Source organism: Astatotilapia calliptera, chromosome 22 (genome assembly GCF_964374335.1).
Source record: "Astatotilapia calliptera chromosome 22, fAstCal68.1, whole genome shotgun sequence".
In the NCBI taxonomy this organism is placed as follows: Eukaryota; Metazoa; Chordata; class Actinopteri; order Cichliformes; family Cichlidae; genus Astatotilapia; species Astatotilapia calliptera.
In genome coordinates, this window is record NC_137442.1 from 26938427 (window position 1) to 26957821 (window position 19395).

Sequence of the window (19395 nt, forward strand, 5' to 3'; positions counted from 1 at the left end):
TTTATTACTGGCTGTCACATCACCTGTTACCATTAGTGAGGCCAGACGTCATCTCATCCAATCATGTGTTAGCATCTAATCACCTGATGTTTAGCCACACCTTATCAACCTCTCTGTAGCTATCTGACGTTTTAAATTGTATGTTGAAACCACATTAAACCTCAAAAGCACTTCATTACATGTTCTTTTTTATTTTATGTTATTCTTAACATAGACAATTCCATTACATATGAACATTTAGTCACATATGAATATACTTCACTTCCTGTTTCATTCAGCTCATACAATTTATCATTGGTTAGATTTATCCTCAGTTCATTCTCACATGAGCATCTATTTCTATATAATCTCCTTTTAATCCAGTTGTGTAAGAGTACTTTATTTTTCTTCTTCTCTTTAAAACTCTGGTTTTGCTGATCACCCTCAATACAATTTATTTTATTAAATCGTACATTTAAAAAGTCTGACATTCTTTTAGATTAGTGGCTCCTTGGAAAAACATTTCCATTACTCATCTAATTTCTCATTTAACATATTATTCAGGCTTATATTTTGCTTTATATCACAGATTAAGAATGAAGATAATTTACTATTAGCAATAGCACATATAGACAAGCTCTGTTATAGCACTCTGTATTATTTTAAACATAAAAGGCTGGACATTAAGACCTTTTACCCTCTCTCAGATGTCTGAGAAGTATGTTCGGGGGTCTTCAGTCTCTCTCTTAATCCCACCTTACTAGATAAGGGGTATAAATTTTCTATAATTTACACATTATTAAAGCAGTAGGCAAACATTTCAACTTATCAGTGTAAGGTGACCCCTTGAAAACGACTCAGTTTTAGAAAACAGTCATTCTAGAGGGTATGTGACTTAAACTCCAAATCTGAACTCAGCTTGATGTCATCACCCTCTGAAGACCTTCCATTTTTTTGTGCAAACAGAGTCTGGCAGATGACTAGAGTGAGAAAGCAAACGCGACACCATAGAAGATTTTTGGCGCACAGCAAAAATGATAATCTAGAGAAGAAGCAGCGACTTGGTTCCTCTAACTCTCTGCCCTGTTCTTTCACTTGCTTTTGCTCGGTGGCAGATGAAAGGCCTCTGTGCCTCTCCGGTGCTCTTTTGATTTCTCTGTGTCATTCAAATGGAGAGGGAAGAGAGCCTACAAAGAAGCCAGTTTGTCTGCACACGGTGAATACTAATGCTGCATCACTATTCATTAAACACACTGAGCTCCAGTCTTACCTTGCTTCAGTTTCTTTAGTGCTCCTGAATAGCTGAGGTAGAGAGTACACAGTATCTGTGTGTAGCCTATGTAACATTAATGCTGGACAGCCATTTTACTGAGTAATACTGGAGAAAGTCTTGCAGTCAATACCTCTATAGTAATGTGCTACATATCATTACACCTCTGAAATGATTATTGAACTATTGAGCTATTGCATCGATTTCACACACTGATGCGGTGTTGTGTTTAAACACGACAGCCCATGAAGTGTAGTTAATAAGTTCCTTCACACTACTGGTCCTGGTTTTCTCCTCTGACTCACTGTTAGACAAAACCCAAGGACCGGTGGTCTACACAGAAGGCAGTGATAGCTCAGCAGGTAGAGTGGTGGCCACATGATCGGAAGGTCGGGGGTTTGACTCCACTAAACGGCTACCCTGAGGTACCCTGAGCAAGGTACCATCCCTACATAGTGGCTACTCACTGCTTCACTGAGTGAATGGGTTAAATGCAGAGAGGAATTTCCCCACGGGGATCAATAAAGTATACATTATTATTAAGGAGCATAAATTATCTCTCTGAGCAGAGACGAGAATTGGTGCACATGTATAGTTAACTAAGTTATGATCAAAAGTATCAGTTATTTGTTGGAAAGATGTCTTTATTACTATCTTCATTGAACTTTTAATATGTGTGTGTGTATGTGTGTGTGTTTATATGTGTGTACAATTTCAAGAAATTTCAGTGCCCGTGAGATGGACCTGAGGGAACGATAGTGAATAATGGCACACAGTAGTATGATCAATGGTTTCTTTCACTTTTATGCCAGATGTATGAAAGCACTCTGCATCTTGGTGCTGTAGGCTTCACTTTGAAACTGTGGACGTGGGTTAGCACTGAGATAAAAGCAGAGAAGAAATAGCAAAGGCTGGGTTTTTACTATTGTTATTCTCGCTCAGTGTATCACACACTCCACTAGTCTGCGGATACTGAGTGTAACATGGTCATTTCACCTGCTACACAGGATCATTATTAACCATCTGTTCAGGAAAACACAGAAAACTCTTAAAAAGGAGATATGTTGTTGCTACACTATATTGCCAAATGTATTCACTCGTATGCCTTCACATGCATATGAACTTAAGTGACATCCCATTCTTAATCCATAGGTTTCATCATGATCTCAGCCGACCATTTGCAGCTACAAAATGTTTCAACTCTTCAGGGAAGGCTTTCCACAAGGTTTATGAATGTGTTTATGGAAATTTTTGATCATTCTTACAGAAGCACATTTGTGAGATTGACACTGATGTCGAATGAGAAGGCCTGGGTTGCAGTCTCTGCTCCAATTCATCCTAAAGCTCTTCTGTTGGGTTGAGGTCAAGACAGTGCAGGCCAGTCAAGTTCTTTCACATCAAACTTGCTCATCCATGTCTTTATGGACCTTACTTTGCACATATTCCAGTTGAAGCAGGTGGGGGTTTTCCCCAAACTGTTCCCACAAAGTTGGGAAATTGCATGCTGAAGTGGAAAGAACTCAAAAAGGACTCTACACCATAACCCACCCTCTAAAAAACTTCGGAGAAACACAGGTTTGTCTATCCATTAAGCCAGATGACTCACACCAATTAAAGACCTATTAAAGACCTGGTTGACCTTTAATTTCCTACTTTTAAATTCAGATAAAACTGAGGTTATTGTACTACACCCTAAAACCTTAGAACCATTGCATTTAACATGATACTTACTCTGGATGCCATTACCTTGGAGTCACCTGATTGTTTCATTGTAGGGTCTGTAGGGTCTATATTGTATATTTCCAATATAAAGTGGCTTCTGTACTTCTGTACTAATACAGGTGTTGAAAGAACAGTTGCCAGTTAAGTTAAGTGAGATATAGAGCTGTAGTCACTAACTGTATTCATATAAATCCCCAGCCTGTCACATGTACATATTATAAGTTAATGCAATCTTTACTGCATTCTTTCCTGTATTCAATCCTTCCCCAGATTAGAGCTGGGCGATATGAGATTTTTTCATATCACGATATGTTTTTTTCATTTCAGGCGATAACGATATCTATCACGATATAAGCCAAATAACTATATTTGTAAGATTTAAATGTGCCGTTGCTCACAAGTAAAATGTGAAATAATCAGCAGCTTGTTTTTATTTAAATATTTATTTCCCATAATAAGTTCAACAGGGTAGATGTACTTAAGGAACATGAGACTTTTTCAGATAAATAAAGGCAAATATTGCAAACTACACAAAAGGCAGCCGCTAAAGCGTTTAAGTTTCAAAATAGAACAAACGAAACAAACTAAATTGTCAATTCCACTTAGAAACAAAATATTAATTCTAAAAATAAATCTTAGTTTGTTTTACAGAAGATCAGACAAAACTGACTAACTTTTGTCAATATCAAATAAACTGAGAACTAAAAGGAAATTCTCAATCTCTCCTTGTTGTATAGCTGAGCTTTTCAAACAGTTTTAACAGTTACTTTAGTCTGACAAAAGCCGAATGACGAATTAGCGCTTCCAGTCAGAGACTGAGGCTACGTCCACACGTACACGGGTATTTTTGAAAACTGAGATTTTCCGTTTTCGTTTTAAAAAATAATCCCGTCCACACATAAAGGCAGAAATGAAGGAAAACGCTGCTATGAACATGCCAAAGCAGCAGGTGGCGCTAGATTCCTAACCGTGCAGAAATGTTGGCCAATCAGAAGTCTAGAAGCCTCGGTGGGAAAAAGTAAACAAAGCTGGGGCATAGAAGCAGAACCGAGTCGTATGTGTGGAGGGACAGTAACTGTGTGTATATGTAAGCATTTAAACACTGCAGAGAGTAGAATTAACAGTAACAGTATTGTAGAAATTCATTTCACCGAAACAATAACGTGGCGCACAGTGTGACGCATGCACCAGTTTATTGTATTTCCAGACTTGCTTTCGGCACATTTACAGTGCACGCTACTCTGTTTTTTGTCAGACTTGAAATAGCCGAAATAACTTCACACTACGGAACTTCTATGGCTCTTCCGTTCGACAATCTCTCCGGCGTTGGAACCATCGTCTGTTTTCTCTTCGGTCACGCTCGATTGATTTTTCTAGTCGGCACACTCATTTCCTCCATTACCCGCTGGCTGCTTCCCAAACAAACACACGTGCGGCTTGGCACTTGTGCTGTACGTTACAAGTCACGCGACGTGACGCTGTGGCTGTGATTGGTTCGGCTCTGCGCTACTTAATTTGGATTGGCTGATCTCTTTTTTTTTTTTTTTTTTTTAAGAGGACAAGAGCGGCGAGGTCTATCGCGATAGCTTAATTTCTCTATCGAGTAAAAGTTATATCGCGATACATATCGTTATCGTTCTATCGCCCAGCTCTACCTCAGATTTACACTTAACCTCTCTGTGAAGCCTGGCTACAGCTGTGTCCGCTAAAAAATATTGCAAAAACATCACTTACCTGAGTTACACACTGAGTGTGGCCTCAGAGTGTAACATAAATTCTTGTTTTCCACAATACTGTGGATGCAAGTCTTTGGACATAAAGTGATGTGTTGTGTAATATTTTTAGGTGGCTTTGAATTGGGGGTTAGCTTTGTCAGGATAAGTGTATTCAACATTGGTTGGTTTTTAAGTTTCTCTGCTTTGCCTCAGCTATTGTCATCTCAGAAATGTGGTGTCAAAGCCCTAAAAGGAGATATTTGTAGTATCGTCATATGTGTCGTATTTTATTTTCATATAATCTAACATATCATCACACCAGCATTTAAACGTAGTGGCAGTGTGATGTTCTGGAACTGTTTTGCTGCTTTAGGACATACATAACAATATGCATCAGGACAGTGATCTGAAACACATTACCAAGTTCACCTCTGGCTTAAAAAAAGATAAAATGAAGGTTTCAGAGTATCCTAGAGTATCCTAATTCAAGTCTTAAATCTATTTGAGATGCTTTGGGAGGACCTTAAACAGCCAATCATGCTTAATAACCCACCAATGTGGCTAAATTAAAACAATTCCACAAAGAAGAGAGCACCAAAGTGGCACAACCTCTTATTAGGTTAAGAGGGCAATTACTTAAAGCATAGGATGGTTTTGGATTGCTTTTTGCCTCTTACGATGTGACACCATCATTTAAAAAACTTGACTTTGTATTTACAGAATCAAGCTTGTAAATACTTGATTTTGTAATCATAAAATGTGTTTGAGGATCTGAAATATGCAAGTGTGAGAAATGCAAAATAACAAGAAATCAGCCAGCGGGCAACTGCTCCCTTGTTGGCAGTTTTTTTTTTGTAGTCATCAAGCATTACCCAACGACTCTGGCTTCATCTGTGGGACAAGTCAGTTACTGGTATTTTTGAAATATGTTCCTGGCATATTTATTTCTTTTAATTTTGTTGAATTAATTATTTGCTGTTAGGATAGTTTTTTTGTTTTTTATTAAACTATCCCATGCATTCTTTTTTTTTTTTTTTTTTTTTACTGTCTTTATCTGATTAAAGCACAACCCCCAACCTGCATTGGCTGATGTAATGGGCTCAAATGCTTTCTACTCCCTGCAGAGGAATAGATAGATAGGAAAGGCAGATAGAAACCAAGAAGAAGCAAGATAGAGATTAAGAGGCTTTATCTGGGGATTTGTGAATCTTCACCTCAAACATTGGCTAAACTAGATCACCAGTGGTGTCCCAGTATCTCAAGTTCAGTGTTCCCAGCAACCTCCTCCGATCCTGCTGATCTGAGTGGTTTAATTTGCTTATCTGAGGTTTCAGCAGTACGTGAAAGTGACTTCAAGGTGCTCTGGGAGGGAATCAGTCAGCTATCTTTTTACAGAGAACTGCAACACTAACATTACACTCCATAATTAAAGTAGATCTGGGAGGGAAATCAATGCCAGCATGTTCATTTCCAACTAATTGCCAGTAAATCTTTGTTTTCTTTTTAGAACTGAACCACTCATTGCCTAGCAACCACATTGCAACATCTACTAAAATACAATGTTGAAATGTGCATGTAAGCTGAGTAAAAACATGTATGTGTTTTGTATAATGATTGGAGAGTATCATACACACAACTCCTGGGACATAAACCAGTGCTAACATCTGCATATTAGCATAAAATCTAGCTGTTTTTTCTATCTTTTTTTACTTTGCTTCAAATCATTTGTAAACTTTATCATTATTTGTTACCCTCAGCTGTTGATTTATTTGATAATGAAGTGGGCATTGGAGCTTGTCATTAAACTAACCTGGAACATAAGTTTTCTCGCTCTACTCAGGTTCTCTAAAAATGTATGCATAGCATCAGAAAGTGCTTCCCAACTTGTCAGACTATAAAGCACACTAATGTGCCAGGGCAGAGGGTCTTTGTCCTGCACTCCTAATCATGCACTATACTAGTTCATTAAAACTAAACTTAATGAGTCATACGCTATGGACTTGCCCTCCACAACACCAATTAGTTTCTGTTTCGGCTAGATACTGTCCTCCTGAAGGGTCTGGGGCTCTTAGCAAAGATGAGAGTTTTACTCACACAACTGAGCAGTAAACAGTAGGAACAGCTGTAACACCTATTTTGCTTCCTATGCAGCTGCTATTGTATATGCTCTACAATAAAAAGGATCAGGTTCAAGGATCAGATATTTAAATGCTCCTCAATCCCTAAATTGGCAAAATTACATGGTAATTTTGTTAGTATAGTCATTACTGCTCATCCTCATCTAAAAAAATAAATAATTTGAAAGCAACTGATTATGTTAAATCAATGCATAGAAAATAATTCCATAAATGAAAAATATGTGGAAGACAGTGGATGTGCAGCATCATACTTATGCATGATCCAGTATTTTTTGACATTAACTGGGATCTGAAGTATCATCCGTGGAGGTTGGATGGAATAAAGAGGACCTAAATGCAGGAAGGAAAATGGATTAAACAAAAAGCAAGCTGATGCAAACAGTCCACAAAACAGAGTTCAGGGTCAAGATCAAAATGCTATGTGATGTCCAAAGCAGGCATGAAGAACAAGCATTTAACCACAAACAAGGAAGCACCACAAGGAACATAAACAGGTGATTTGGCATCTACACAGGGGACTGATCACATAATGAGGGAACACTGGGGAGACCAGAATAAGGATGAAATCCAAACATGTACTAAAATTCAACATCAAAATCAGGACAGCCTTCCTCTCAGTAACTGTATTTTAATCACACATTACTTTACCAACATGCGAGCTAACCATCCCCTTTTATAAATGAATAAATATAACCTTTATAATTAATGCTAACGTTAAAATACTTCCTCCAATTTGAAATTTAATTTAATAAAATAAAATAACCTTTGTTTAAGCATCCCAACACCAATATTTGAGATTCAAAAAAGCAACAAGAGACATCTTGTAGGTTGATTTGGCACTTTAAGTAAAAGACTCCTTTATTTTTTCCAACCTTTTTGAAATTTTACTTGGTTACAGCAAATGTATTCTGTGTTCATGCAACACCGTGCCACCTTGAGCTACAGTGGCAAATGCGTGTAGCATGGCATCACGCACAGAAGCAGCTTCATTGCGTATGGAATACATAAACAGCTTCCAGAAATTATGCCAATAAATATTAGGTTTTCTCAACATGAATACAGTATCCTCTTGGCTTCCCTCTGAATGTTGTTTCAGTAGCATGTCAATGGATGAATGGGGCTGGGTGGTGGGTAGGTTTTTTTTTTTTTAGTTATATGCAGAATAATTGTATCTTCCCAAATTATAAAAAGTTGTTTACCTCAACCAAGCTCCAAGCAGAGCAAGGATGCCAAAGGTTCCAGCAAAATATATTTCCAATTATTATTCGGTTCATGTAAGAATCCACTTATGGATTACAGGGACTGTTGTTTTTATACATATTTTTAAATTAGTGCCTGAATGTTGTGCTTGTGTTACCAAATCAGGATGCACAGAAATAACATAAATGTTTAAAAATACTTAAAAAAAATCATAGGATCTCTGCAAGGTCTCCAAAAAGTGATTAAAAGATACTCTGCATAAATGAATGGTCATCTCCTTGCCTGGCATTCACTTTTTCATGCAAGAACATTCTGAAATTGTTAAAACTCTTGTTGATATATTTTCCCAAAGCGCCTGAGGGAAACTTCCAGTGAATGAAAAATATAAGTTAACCAACTGGAAAATGTAACTTGAAAGATTTATTTATACACAGCAGCTCATAAAGCAAACTTAGCTGCATGGAATAGATAGACCAATTTTTCTTCTTCTTCTTTTTTGATTGAGTAATCCTGCACCGTTCTACACTAGATAAGACTATTCTAAAGCCAAAATATTGTGAAAACATTTTGTTTTTGTCTTATCTTTATTTATTTATTTCTGCCCTAGTCGTGGATGGTTCTGTTTAATTTAGACACTGACTGAACACTTTTTTTAAAATCCAGCATACGACCATTGTACTTTATGCTATACAGGGAGTGCAGAATTATTAGGCAAATGAGTATTTTGTCCACATCATCCTCTTCATGCATGTTGTCTTACTCCAAGCTGTATAGGCTCGAAAGCCTACTACCAATTAAGCATATTAGGTGATGTGCATCTCTGTAATGAGAAGGGGTGTGGTCTAATGACATCAACACCCTATATCAGGTGTGCATAATTGTTAGGCAACGTCCTTTCCTTTGGCAAAATGGGTCAAAAGAAGGACTTGACAGGCTCAGAAAAGTCAAAAATAGTGAGATATCTTGCAGAGGGATGCAGCAGTCTCAAAATTGCAAAGCTTCTGAAGCGTGATCATCGAACAATCAAGCATTTCATTCAAAATAGTCAACAGGGTCGCAAGAAGCGTGTGGAAAAACCAAGGTGCAAAATAACTGCCCATGAACTGAGAAAAGTCAAGCGTGCAGCTGCCAAGATGCCACTTGCCACCAGTTTGGCCATATTTCAGAGCTGCAACATCACTGGAGTGCCCAAAAGCACAAGGTGTGCAATACTCAGAGACATGGCCAAGGTAAGAAAGGCTGAAAGACGACCACCACTGAACAAGACACACAAGCTGAAACGTCAAGACTGGGCCAAGAAATATCTCAAGACTGGTTTTTCTAAGGTTTTATGGACTGATGAAATGAGAGTGAGTCTTGATGGGCCAGATGGATGGGCCCGCTGCTGGATTGGTAAAGGGCAGAGAGCTCCAGTCCGACTCAGACGCCAGCAAGGTGGAGGTGGAGTACTGGTTTGGGCTGGTATCATCAAAGATGAGCTTGTGGGGCCTTTTTGGGTTGAGGATGGAGTCAAGCTCAACTCCCAGTCCTACTGCCAGTTCCTGGAAGACACCTTCTTCAAGCAGTGGTACAGGAAGAAGTCTGCATCCTTCAAGAAAAACATGATTTTCATGCAGGACAATGCTCCATCACACGCGTCCAAGTACTCCACAGCATGGCTGGCAAGAAAGGGTATAAAAGAAGAAAAACTAATGACATGGCCACCTTGTTCACCTGATCTGAACCCCATTGAGAACCTGTGGTCCATCATCAAATGTGAGATTTACAAGGAGGGAAAACAGTACACCTCTCTGAACAGTGTCTGGGAGGCTGTGGTTGCTGCTGCACGCAATGTTGATGCACAGTAATAGTCACCTGCACACACAGATATCCCCCTAAAATAGCTAAAACTAAAAACTACTTCCAAAAACATTCAGCTTTGATATTAATGAGTTTTTGGGTTCATTGAGAACATGGTTGTTGTTCAATAATAAAATTATTCCTCAAAAATACAACTTGCCTAATAATTCTGCTCGCCCTGTAGTCACACTAGGGAAAAGAGTGGTTGAAACCACAGCACCAAAATCACTGTGACTATATGCAGTGAATCTTTGATCTAGTGGCCTTGAAGATGTTGAAAGGGTCTGCAACCACTTGCAATCTGTTGTCCTCTTCAAAGGGACTTTAGTATGTTTTAAGACTGATAAAATGGCAAACTCAATCTATTTGTCAGCTTTCAGTTTGGAATAAGAGGGGGTCAGGTTGCCAATTGCATGCAGTCTGTTTGTGATAATATCGTAATTAACTGTGATAAATTTTTGAACGTTGCAAATCTGTTCCTGTCTGCATGCAGGAAAATTCACATTATCTATTTACAGCCACAATCTAGACAGAGCCTCACAGTTTTGAACAAGAAATTCAGAAATTCCTTCACAAATAACTGCCAAATGACATAGGTGCTCCACAACCTTGTTTCTTTGTTGAAACAGAGTATAACAAGAATACAACTGCTCTGTTAAGGATTACCAATGACCTTCTGATGGCAGCTGATTCTGATCTCCTATCCATGGCGCTGTCACTTGGTGTTCGCTCGCTCTGCGGTAGAGTATCACTTCCTGTTCCTGCTCAAACACAGTGGTGTTTCTGAGTAGCTTATTTGCTTAGCAATTTAATTAACAACTTTTAAATACATTCTTTTTCATAGTATAATCTTCACGTGCTTCATCCGAAGCACACTTTCTGTGTACTCACTACCTAATTTATAGCCAAAGTATTCACTCACTGTCTCTGTACTGTTTCGCTAGCTTAGCTTAGCTCGTAGCCGACTCGTTAGCACCATGGCTACTTCACCTGTCCCTCCTGCACTTTCTTGCTCATTGTGTCAGATGTTTAGTTACTCCTCGACCTCCTTTACCAGTAATGATATCTGTAACAAACAGTGTTGGTCAAGTTACTTGAAAAAAGTAATCAGTAACTAATTACTGATTACTTCCCCAAAAAAGTAATCCAGTTACTTTACTGATTACTTATTTTCAAAAGTAATTAATTACTTAGTTACTTAGTTACTTTTTAAAAACACGATTTACAACCTGAATAGGTGATAAAGCGATATATCTTTCAGCCCAATTCTACTTTTTCTACATAATCCATCATACAAAATGTAATCAAATGGAAAAGTCTCTTTTTTTAACTTGTTTTATCAGTTTTAATCTTTTAACTTTATGCATCAAGCAAAAATTTAATTATATGCAACATTCTCTGAGTTGAATAAATGAGTTTAACATTTAAACCTATTTTCTGCACATTCCAGCACATAAAATAAAATATTTTTTTTGTTTACACTCACTCTTTCAAATAGATGCAAGTAAAACACAGCAGAACATAAATAAAGTCAAAGACTCAGCGGTCCTGTTGCTCTATTTTCACCTGTAAAGCAGGACTGCGGTAGGCGGAGGTTTACCCTGGTGCAGGTGTGCAGCGGTCAGTGGAAGGATACGGCAGTGTCTCTGTGAGTTTCCCATTACGTCGGTGTGCTCTCGGTGCTTGCTTGGAAGTTTAGGGGTTTTTTTCGCTGTAAAAAGAAGTTTTCTTCCCATGCACGATGGACGCTAATGTTTTTGTCACTTTTTATGGAATCAAACTCAAAGTAAGGTCAGTACTTCCACGCTGCACGCTCATACTCTCTCCCACAATCGATATGTGATCCATTGTTGATCTGCACACAGCTGTTGTCACTAATGGCGCACTCGCTTTACGTCACTGTCGTGAGACATTCTGGCAAAAAAATCACGGTTTTAGTAACGCAGTAACGCAGCGTTCCTACGGGAAAGTAACAGTAATCTAATTACCGTTTTTGCAATAGTAATCCCTTACTTTACGCGTTACTCGAAAAAAGTAATCAGATTACAGTAACGCGTTACATGTAACGCGTTACTGCCCATCTCTGGTAACAAATGTAGCATATTTGCAGCTCTGGAGGCCAGGATTACTGAATTGGAGACTCGGCTTCGCACCCTTCATTCACCCATGGCTAGCCAGGCCCCTGTAGCTGGTGCAGCCGAAGATAGCGTAGCTGTTCCCCGGCAGACCCCAAGCAGCTGGGGAAAGAGGGCGGCTGGGTGACGGTGAGGAGGAAGCATAGTCCTAAACAGAAGCCCCAGGTACACCACCAACCCGTTCATGTGTCTAACCGTTTTTCCCCACTCGGCGGCACACCCGCCGGGGGTCAAACTCTGGTAATTGGTGATTCTGTTCTCAGACATGTGAAGCTAGAGACACCGGCAACCATAGTCAATTGTCTTCCAGGGACCAGTGCAGGCGACATTGAAGGAAATTTAAAACTGCTGGCTAAGGGTAAACGTAAATTCAGTAAGATCATAATTCATGTCGGCAGTAATGACACCCGGTTACGCCAATCGGAGGTCACTAAAATCAATATTGAATCAGTGTGCAACTTTGCCAAAACAATGTCGGACTCTGTAGTTTTCTCTGGTCCCCTCCCCATGTTTAGCCGCATGTTCTCCTTAAATTGCTGGCTGTCTGAGTGGTGTCCCAGAAACGATGTGGGCTTCATAGATAATTGGCAAACCTTCTGGAGGAAACCTGGTCTTGTTAGGAGAGACGGCATCCATCCCACTTTGGATGGAGCAGCTCTCATTTCTAGAAATATGGACAAATTTATTAAACCCCCCAAAATATGACTATCCAGAGTTGGGACCAGGAAGCAGAGTTGCAGTCTTACACGCCTCTCTGCAGCTTCTCTCCTCCTGCTACCCCCCCAAAAAACCCATCTCCATAGAGACTGTGTCAGCTCCCAAACAGACAAAAAACAAACTAAAAACCAGCAACAAACAACTTAAACATAAACAATTACAAAGAAAGAACAATAAAGTATCCACATCTGAACCAAAGAGTAAAACAGTGAAATGTGGATTATTAAATATTAGGTCTCTCTCCTCCAAGTCTCTGTTAGTACATGACTTAATAATTGATCAACAAATTGATTTACTCTGCCTTACAGAAACCTGGTTGCAGCAGGATGATTATGTTAGTTTAAATGAATCAACACCCCCGAGTCATTCTAACTACCAGAAATCTCGAAGCACAGGCCGAGGGGGCGGTGTGGCAGCAATTTTTCACACCAGCCTATTAATTAATGAAAGACCAAGACAGACTTTTAATTCATTTGAAAGCCTGATGCTTAGCCTCGTCCACCCCAGCTGTAAAACTCAGAAACCAGTCTTACTTGTTATCATCTATCGTCCACCTGGGCCTTACACAGAGTTTCTGTCTGATTTAGTTCTGAGCTCAGATAAAATAATTATTGTGGGTGATTTTAACATCCATGTAGATGCTAAAAATGACAGCCTCAACATGGCATTTAATCTGTTATTAGACTCAATTGGTTTCTCTCAAAATGTAAAAGAACCCACCCACCACTTTAATCACACTTTAGATCTTGTTTTAACATATGGCATAGAAACTGAACATTTAACAGTGTTTCCTGAAAACCCTCTCCTGTCTGATCATTTCCTGATAACATTTACATTTACAATAATTGATTACACATCAAAGTAGATGTCTTTCTGAAAGCGCTGTAACTAAGTTTAAGACTATAATCCACCCACTGTTATCATCATCAATGCCCTGTACCAACACAGAGCAGAGCAGCTATCTGAACGCTACCCCAACAGAGGTCGATTATCTTGTTAATAATTTCACCTCCTCACTACGTACGACTCTGGATACTGTAGCTCCTGTGAAAACTAAGGTCTGTAATCAGAAGTACCTGACTCCGTGGTATAATTCTCAAACACGTACCCTAAAGCAGATGACTCGTAATCTGGAGAGGAAATGGCGTGTCACAAATTTAGAGGATTATCATTTAGCCTGGAGAAATAGTTTGCTGCTTTATAAGAAAGCCCTCCGCAAAGCCAGAACATCTTACTATTCATCACTGATTGAAGAAAATAAGAACAACCCCAGGTTTCTCTTCAGCACTGTAGCCAGGCTGACAAAAAGTCAGAGCTCTTTTGAGCCAACAATCCCTTTAACGTTAACTAGTAATGCCTTCATGAACTTCTTCACAAATAAAATTTTTATCATTAGAGAAAAAATTACCAGTAATCATCCCACAGATGTAATATTATCTACAGCTACTCTTAGTACCATCGATGTTAAGTTAGACTCTTTTTCTCTAATTGATCTTTCAGAGTTAACTTCAATAATTACTTCCTCCAAGCCATCAACATGTCTTTTAGACCCCATTCCTACAAAACTGCTCAAAGAAGTCCTGCCATTAATTAATTCTTCGATCTTAAATATGATCAACCTATCTCTAATGATCGGCTATGTACCACAGGCCTTCAAGCTAGCTGTAGTTAAACCTTTACTCAAAAAGCCATCTCTAGACCCAGCAGTCTTAGCTAATTATAGGCCAATCTCCAACCTTCCTTTCATATCAAAAATCCTTGAAAGAGTAGTTGTCAAACAGCTAACACATCATCTGCAGAGGAATGGCTTATTTGAAGAATTTCAGTCAGGTTTCAGAGCTCATCACAGCACAGAAACAGCTTTAGTGAAGGTTACAAATGATCTTCTTATGGCCTCTGACAGTGGACTCATCTCTGTGCTTGTCCTGCTAGACCTCAGTACAGCGTTCGATACTGTCGACCATAATATCCTATTAGAGCGATTAGAACATGCTGTAGGTATTACAGGTACTGCACTGCAGTGGTTTGTATCATATCTATCTAATAGACTCCAGTTTGTGCATGTAAATGGAGAGTCCTCTTCACACACTGAGGTTAATTATGGAGTTCCACAGGGTTCAGTGCTAGGACCAATTCTGTTTACATTATACATGCTTCCCCTAGGCAGCATCATTAGAAGACATAGTGTAACCCACCTAAAATCTGCCTCATGAAAATGAACTGCTGTTCCCCAAGAATGTCAGTAGGTGGCACTATGAGATTGTTTAGTGCTTGTGAACTTGAGTTGGCCATTGAATGATTTGACAGCTGGTTATGTCCCTGCCAGGAAGCTGAAACACCACAAATCACCGTCAAACGGCGACTTGAACAGTCCTTTTAATGAGAAATGGACTCCCTCATGTGAGGAAGCTTTCACGACCCTCATTGAGAAGTTGACATCTGCACCAGTGCTTGGGTTTGCTGACCCCAGAAAAGCCTATGTTTTACACACCGATGCCAGTTCACATGGACTTGGTGCAGCCCTATACCAGGAAGAAGATGGTCGGTTAAGAGTCATTGCCTATGCTAGCAGAGGGCTGTCTAACTGTGAAAGAAGGTACCCCACTCACAAACTTGAATTTCTTGCGTTGAAGTGGGCAGTTACTGACAAGTTTGCTGATTATTTGTATGGAGCTGACTTCACTGTCATGACTGACAATAACCCACTGACCTACGTGTTAACATCTGCTAAACTTGATGCAACTGGACATCGATGGCTTGCTGCTTTGTCGAATTTCAATTTCAACATACAGTACAGAGCCGGAAAAAGAAATCAGGATGCGGATGGATTATCGAGACGGCCGCATGTTTCTGTTGAAACTGATGACAGTACAACTGCTGAGGATGAGAGAGTAAAGCAATTCATTGCAAAGTTTACGGAAGAGGGAAATAGTGCAACATTTCCAAAGGATGCTCTAAAAGCTGTATGCGAGAAGCACCAAGTACACATATCTCCTGACACTACTTACCACTACTGCCACTACTTACCTGCTGCAGTGGAGTGTTTGGCAGTGGATGCAAGTGCGATACCTGACGAGTTTGTTCAAGCCGACATTCTGACTGGTACTAGCACTCTTCCTCAACTCTCCCAACAAGATTGGGCTGCAGAACAAAGGCGTGACCCTATAATAAGCAGAGTCATAGACCTTGTCCATACAGGAAAACGCCTTTCCTATCGTCTTAGGCAAAAGGAGGAACATGCAGGGATAGCTCAGTAGGTAAAGTGGTCGCCCCATGATCGGAAGGTCGGCGGTTCGAATCCACTTAACGGCTACCCTGAGGTACCCCTGAGCAAGGTACCGTCCCTACACACTGCTCCCCGGGCGCCTGCTTAGTGGGCTGCCCACTGCTTCACTGAGTGAATGGGTCAAATGCAGAGAAAAACAAGTAATTTCCCCATGGGGATCAATAAAGTATCCATTATTATTATTATTATTATTATTATGTTAAGAGTACAGGATCAGTTGTCCCTAATAGATAATGTCTTGTACCGGAAACGAGTGAGCCAGGGCCAGACTCTTTTTCAACTAGTGCTTCCGAAGGAGTACAGGGAAGTAGCTCTTGAAAGTCTTCATGATGCAGTAGGTCACATGGGATTGGAAAGAACTGTTGACCTTGTGAGAACACGTTTCTTTTGGCCCCGAATGTTCCTAGATGTTGAAATGAAAATCAGAACATGTGAAAGGTGCATCCGCCGCAAGGCTAGAGCTGAGAAATCTGCCCCACTGGTAAATATTAAAACCAGTCGACCACTTGAGTTGGTGTGCATGGACTATTTGTCTCTAGAACCTGATAGCCGAGGAACAAAGAATATTCTGGTGATAACGGATCACTTTACGAAGTTTGCTGTTGCAGTGCCAACTCCAGACCAGAAGGAAAAGACCGTTGCCAAGGCCCTGTGGGACAAATTCATCATTCACTATGGCATACCAGAGCGGTTGCATAGTGATCAGGGCCGTAATTTTGAATCTGCAGTCATCAAAAACTTATGCCAAATGTTAGGCATAAAAAAATCAAGAACAACCCCCTATCATCCCCGTGGTAATCCAGTAGAACGGTTTAACCGTACACTGCTAGGGATGCTTGGAACACTCCAAGAAGACGACAAACTAAAATGGCGTGATCATGTGCAGCCATTGGCTCACGCCTACAATTGCACAAAAAATGACACAACTGGGTATTCACCCTATCAGCTCATGTTTGGGAGACAGCCAAATCTTCCAATTGATGTGGCTTTTGGACTTAATGTGAGTAGGCAGGACAGTGTAACTCACAGTGAATATGTGAAGAAGCTCAGGGAAAGCCTACAGGAAAGTTATAAACTTGCTGTGGAACATAGCGAGAAAGCTGCCCTACGCAATAAGTCAAGATATGATCTAAAAGTGAGAGAATCCACCTTGGAGGTTGGAGATCGTGTTCTTGTCAAGAATGTTGGAATACGAGGGAAACACAAACTAGCTGACAGATGGAGTCAGACGGTCTACAAAGTTGTAAAACAGCTCAATGACTCTCCTGTATATGTTGTTGCTCCACTCAAGTCAGATGGGCCTGAGAGGACACTGCATAGAGACTTACTGTTACCGTGTGGGTTTCTGTCATGCTCAGCGCCAATCGAACCCAGTCATGGAAGCCAAGAGAAAGAGACACCCAAAGGCGACACCTCCAAAGAGAATCCATTTTCTGAAGTTGAAGGAGACTATCATTATCTGGGTGATAATGACATTGTGGATTATGACTTTCCAGTAGTTTACGAAGAAGTCAATTACCCGGCTTTCATTACTGTCAGTGAAATCCCCAAAGCAACTGAGTCTGTGTCAGAACAAAGTGTGGACCGGGACGAGTCTGATCTAAACCCTGCAGTAAAGGAGTTTCATTCTGCACCCGTGGAGCTGGATGAGGGCGATGGTTCACTTCAAGGTTCTAGTGGAAATGACATTGGAAATGACCCTCCAATGAAAGAAACAGGTGTTATTGTTAATGAGGAATATTCATCTGTTCATGATTCATGTGCTGATATAGATCCAGCTACAGAAAATGATGTTGAACCTTTGGAAAAGGTTATTGACGTAACTCAGGAGCAGTACCAAACTGAAACAACCGGGTTGTCGGATGGAAAAGAGGGGAGTGATAGATATGGATTGGAGGCAGAAGTTGCTAAAGATGAAAAACCTCCAGAAACAAGAGAAATCAGGCGGTCAACTAGGAACAGGACTGAACCTAGCAGACTAACCTACAACACCTTGGGAAATCCCTTAACATTAGTGATGCATTCTCTTTTAAACAGTCTTGATCAGGTTTTTTCACATGCCCTTGACTCAAACCCTTCCCCATGTGTTGGTAGAGTAAAAACCATTTAAAGTGACTGCTGTCATGCAGGGATGCATGCCCATTTAGGGGGGGAGGGATGTAACCCACCTAAAATCTGCCTCATGAAAATGAACTGCTGTTCCCCAAGAATGTCAGTAGGTGGCACTATGAGATTGTTTAGTGCTTGTGAACTTGAGTTGAGAACTATAGAGAAGGAGAATAGCGCTAAGGCTACGTATGCTGGTCGGAGCTACTCACAGAGTTTTTCCTTAACCTTTTTCTTGAACAAGGATTGTGTGTGAAGACACAAATTGGATTTTACTTTTCCGCTTGTTGGGAAACGCGGACACTTTTTGTTGATGCTGATGTACCTCTGTTTTTGTGTTTTTTGTTCATTTCCGGTGAGTTGACTAACTGTGCTAGCATAGCAAGCTAATCGTTAGCTCAGTATAATGTAAATTTCATGTGTTCCTTTTAAGTGCTGTATTATCTTTTTATTTCTTCACTTGTGAATGTTTTAAGCCAATCGGAAATATTTCTTTGGAAGCTAGTAGGTAAGTTTTATTTATTGTAATGAGATGATAAATATGAGCAGTCTTTGGCTAAATAGTACTGCGACCACGTTTTGCACTTTCCTCGTGCATCAGTAATGTACATTCTCTCAATTCATTGGATTGATGTGACTGCTGTTCACAAAATATGAGATTTGAGTTAAATTTGTATGATGTGGAAATTGTTTTAAGGTTCTTTGATTAATTTTATTATTGATTGCATTAAGTCGTTATATACAAAGAGTGAGAGACATTTGGTCACTAGTGTTGATTAAGTTGTTATATGATATTCATGTAAAATATGTTCACTGCCCTGTGCAGGTTGGTTTTTTTGTTGGAGTCTAAAGTTGCGAGCCAGGATTCCGGATCCCCAGCTGCGATGCAGGAAAGATTTCCAGCCTACTTAGAAGTGACAACTGCGTTGCTTCTTGACAGATAAGCTTATGAGATCTCAGAACAATACACTACCCGGGTAGTAGTACTAACATTAACACTATACACACACACTCACACACCTGAACTGAAAAGACTGAAAAGAACTCTGAACACTGAACTCTGAACTCTAAAACTGAATACACAGACTGACAAATATGGACAATTGGAACTGTTGTGAACTGTTGAATGACTGTTTTTGGTTTTGTTTTGAATAAATGTTGACTGTTCTTTTAGCTGTGTGTCATTCGCTCCTTAGTCGATTCCTAGAGACCATAAGCCTAAGATCCTAACTTTCTCTACATTCAGTAGTGGTAAAGTATCGTGTGTTACAATAGCATACATTTTCAC

The 19395-nt window shown here is 39.9% G+C and overlaps 1 protein-coding gene and 1 long non-coding RNA gene across 2 annotated transcripts in view; one reads left to right on the forward strand and one right to left on the reverse strand.

The window, feature by feature from the left end:
- Positions 1-3238: 3238 nt before the first annotated feature.
- Positions 3239-19395, reverse strand: part of LOC145423557 (uncharacterized) — a 482209-nt gene continuing 466052 nt past the window's right edge. The window contains exon 2 of the long non-coding RNA XR_013904602.1: positions 3239-4626. This is a non-coding gene — a long non-coding RNA (uncharacterized LOC145423557). The remainder of the gene's footprint in view (positions 4627-19395) is intronic.
- Positions 16834-19280, forward strand: LOC145423706 (uncharacterized). The gene is made up of 2 exons (XM_080296462.1): positions 16834-18462; positions 18934-19280. The coding sequence occupies exon 1, from the start codon at positions 16834-16836 to the stop codon at positions 18109-18111; it is 1278 nt and encodes a 425-aa protein (XP_080152588.1). The 3' UTR covers positions 18112-18462; positions 18934-19280.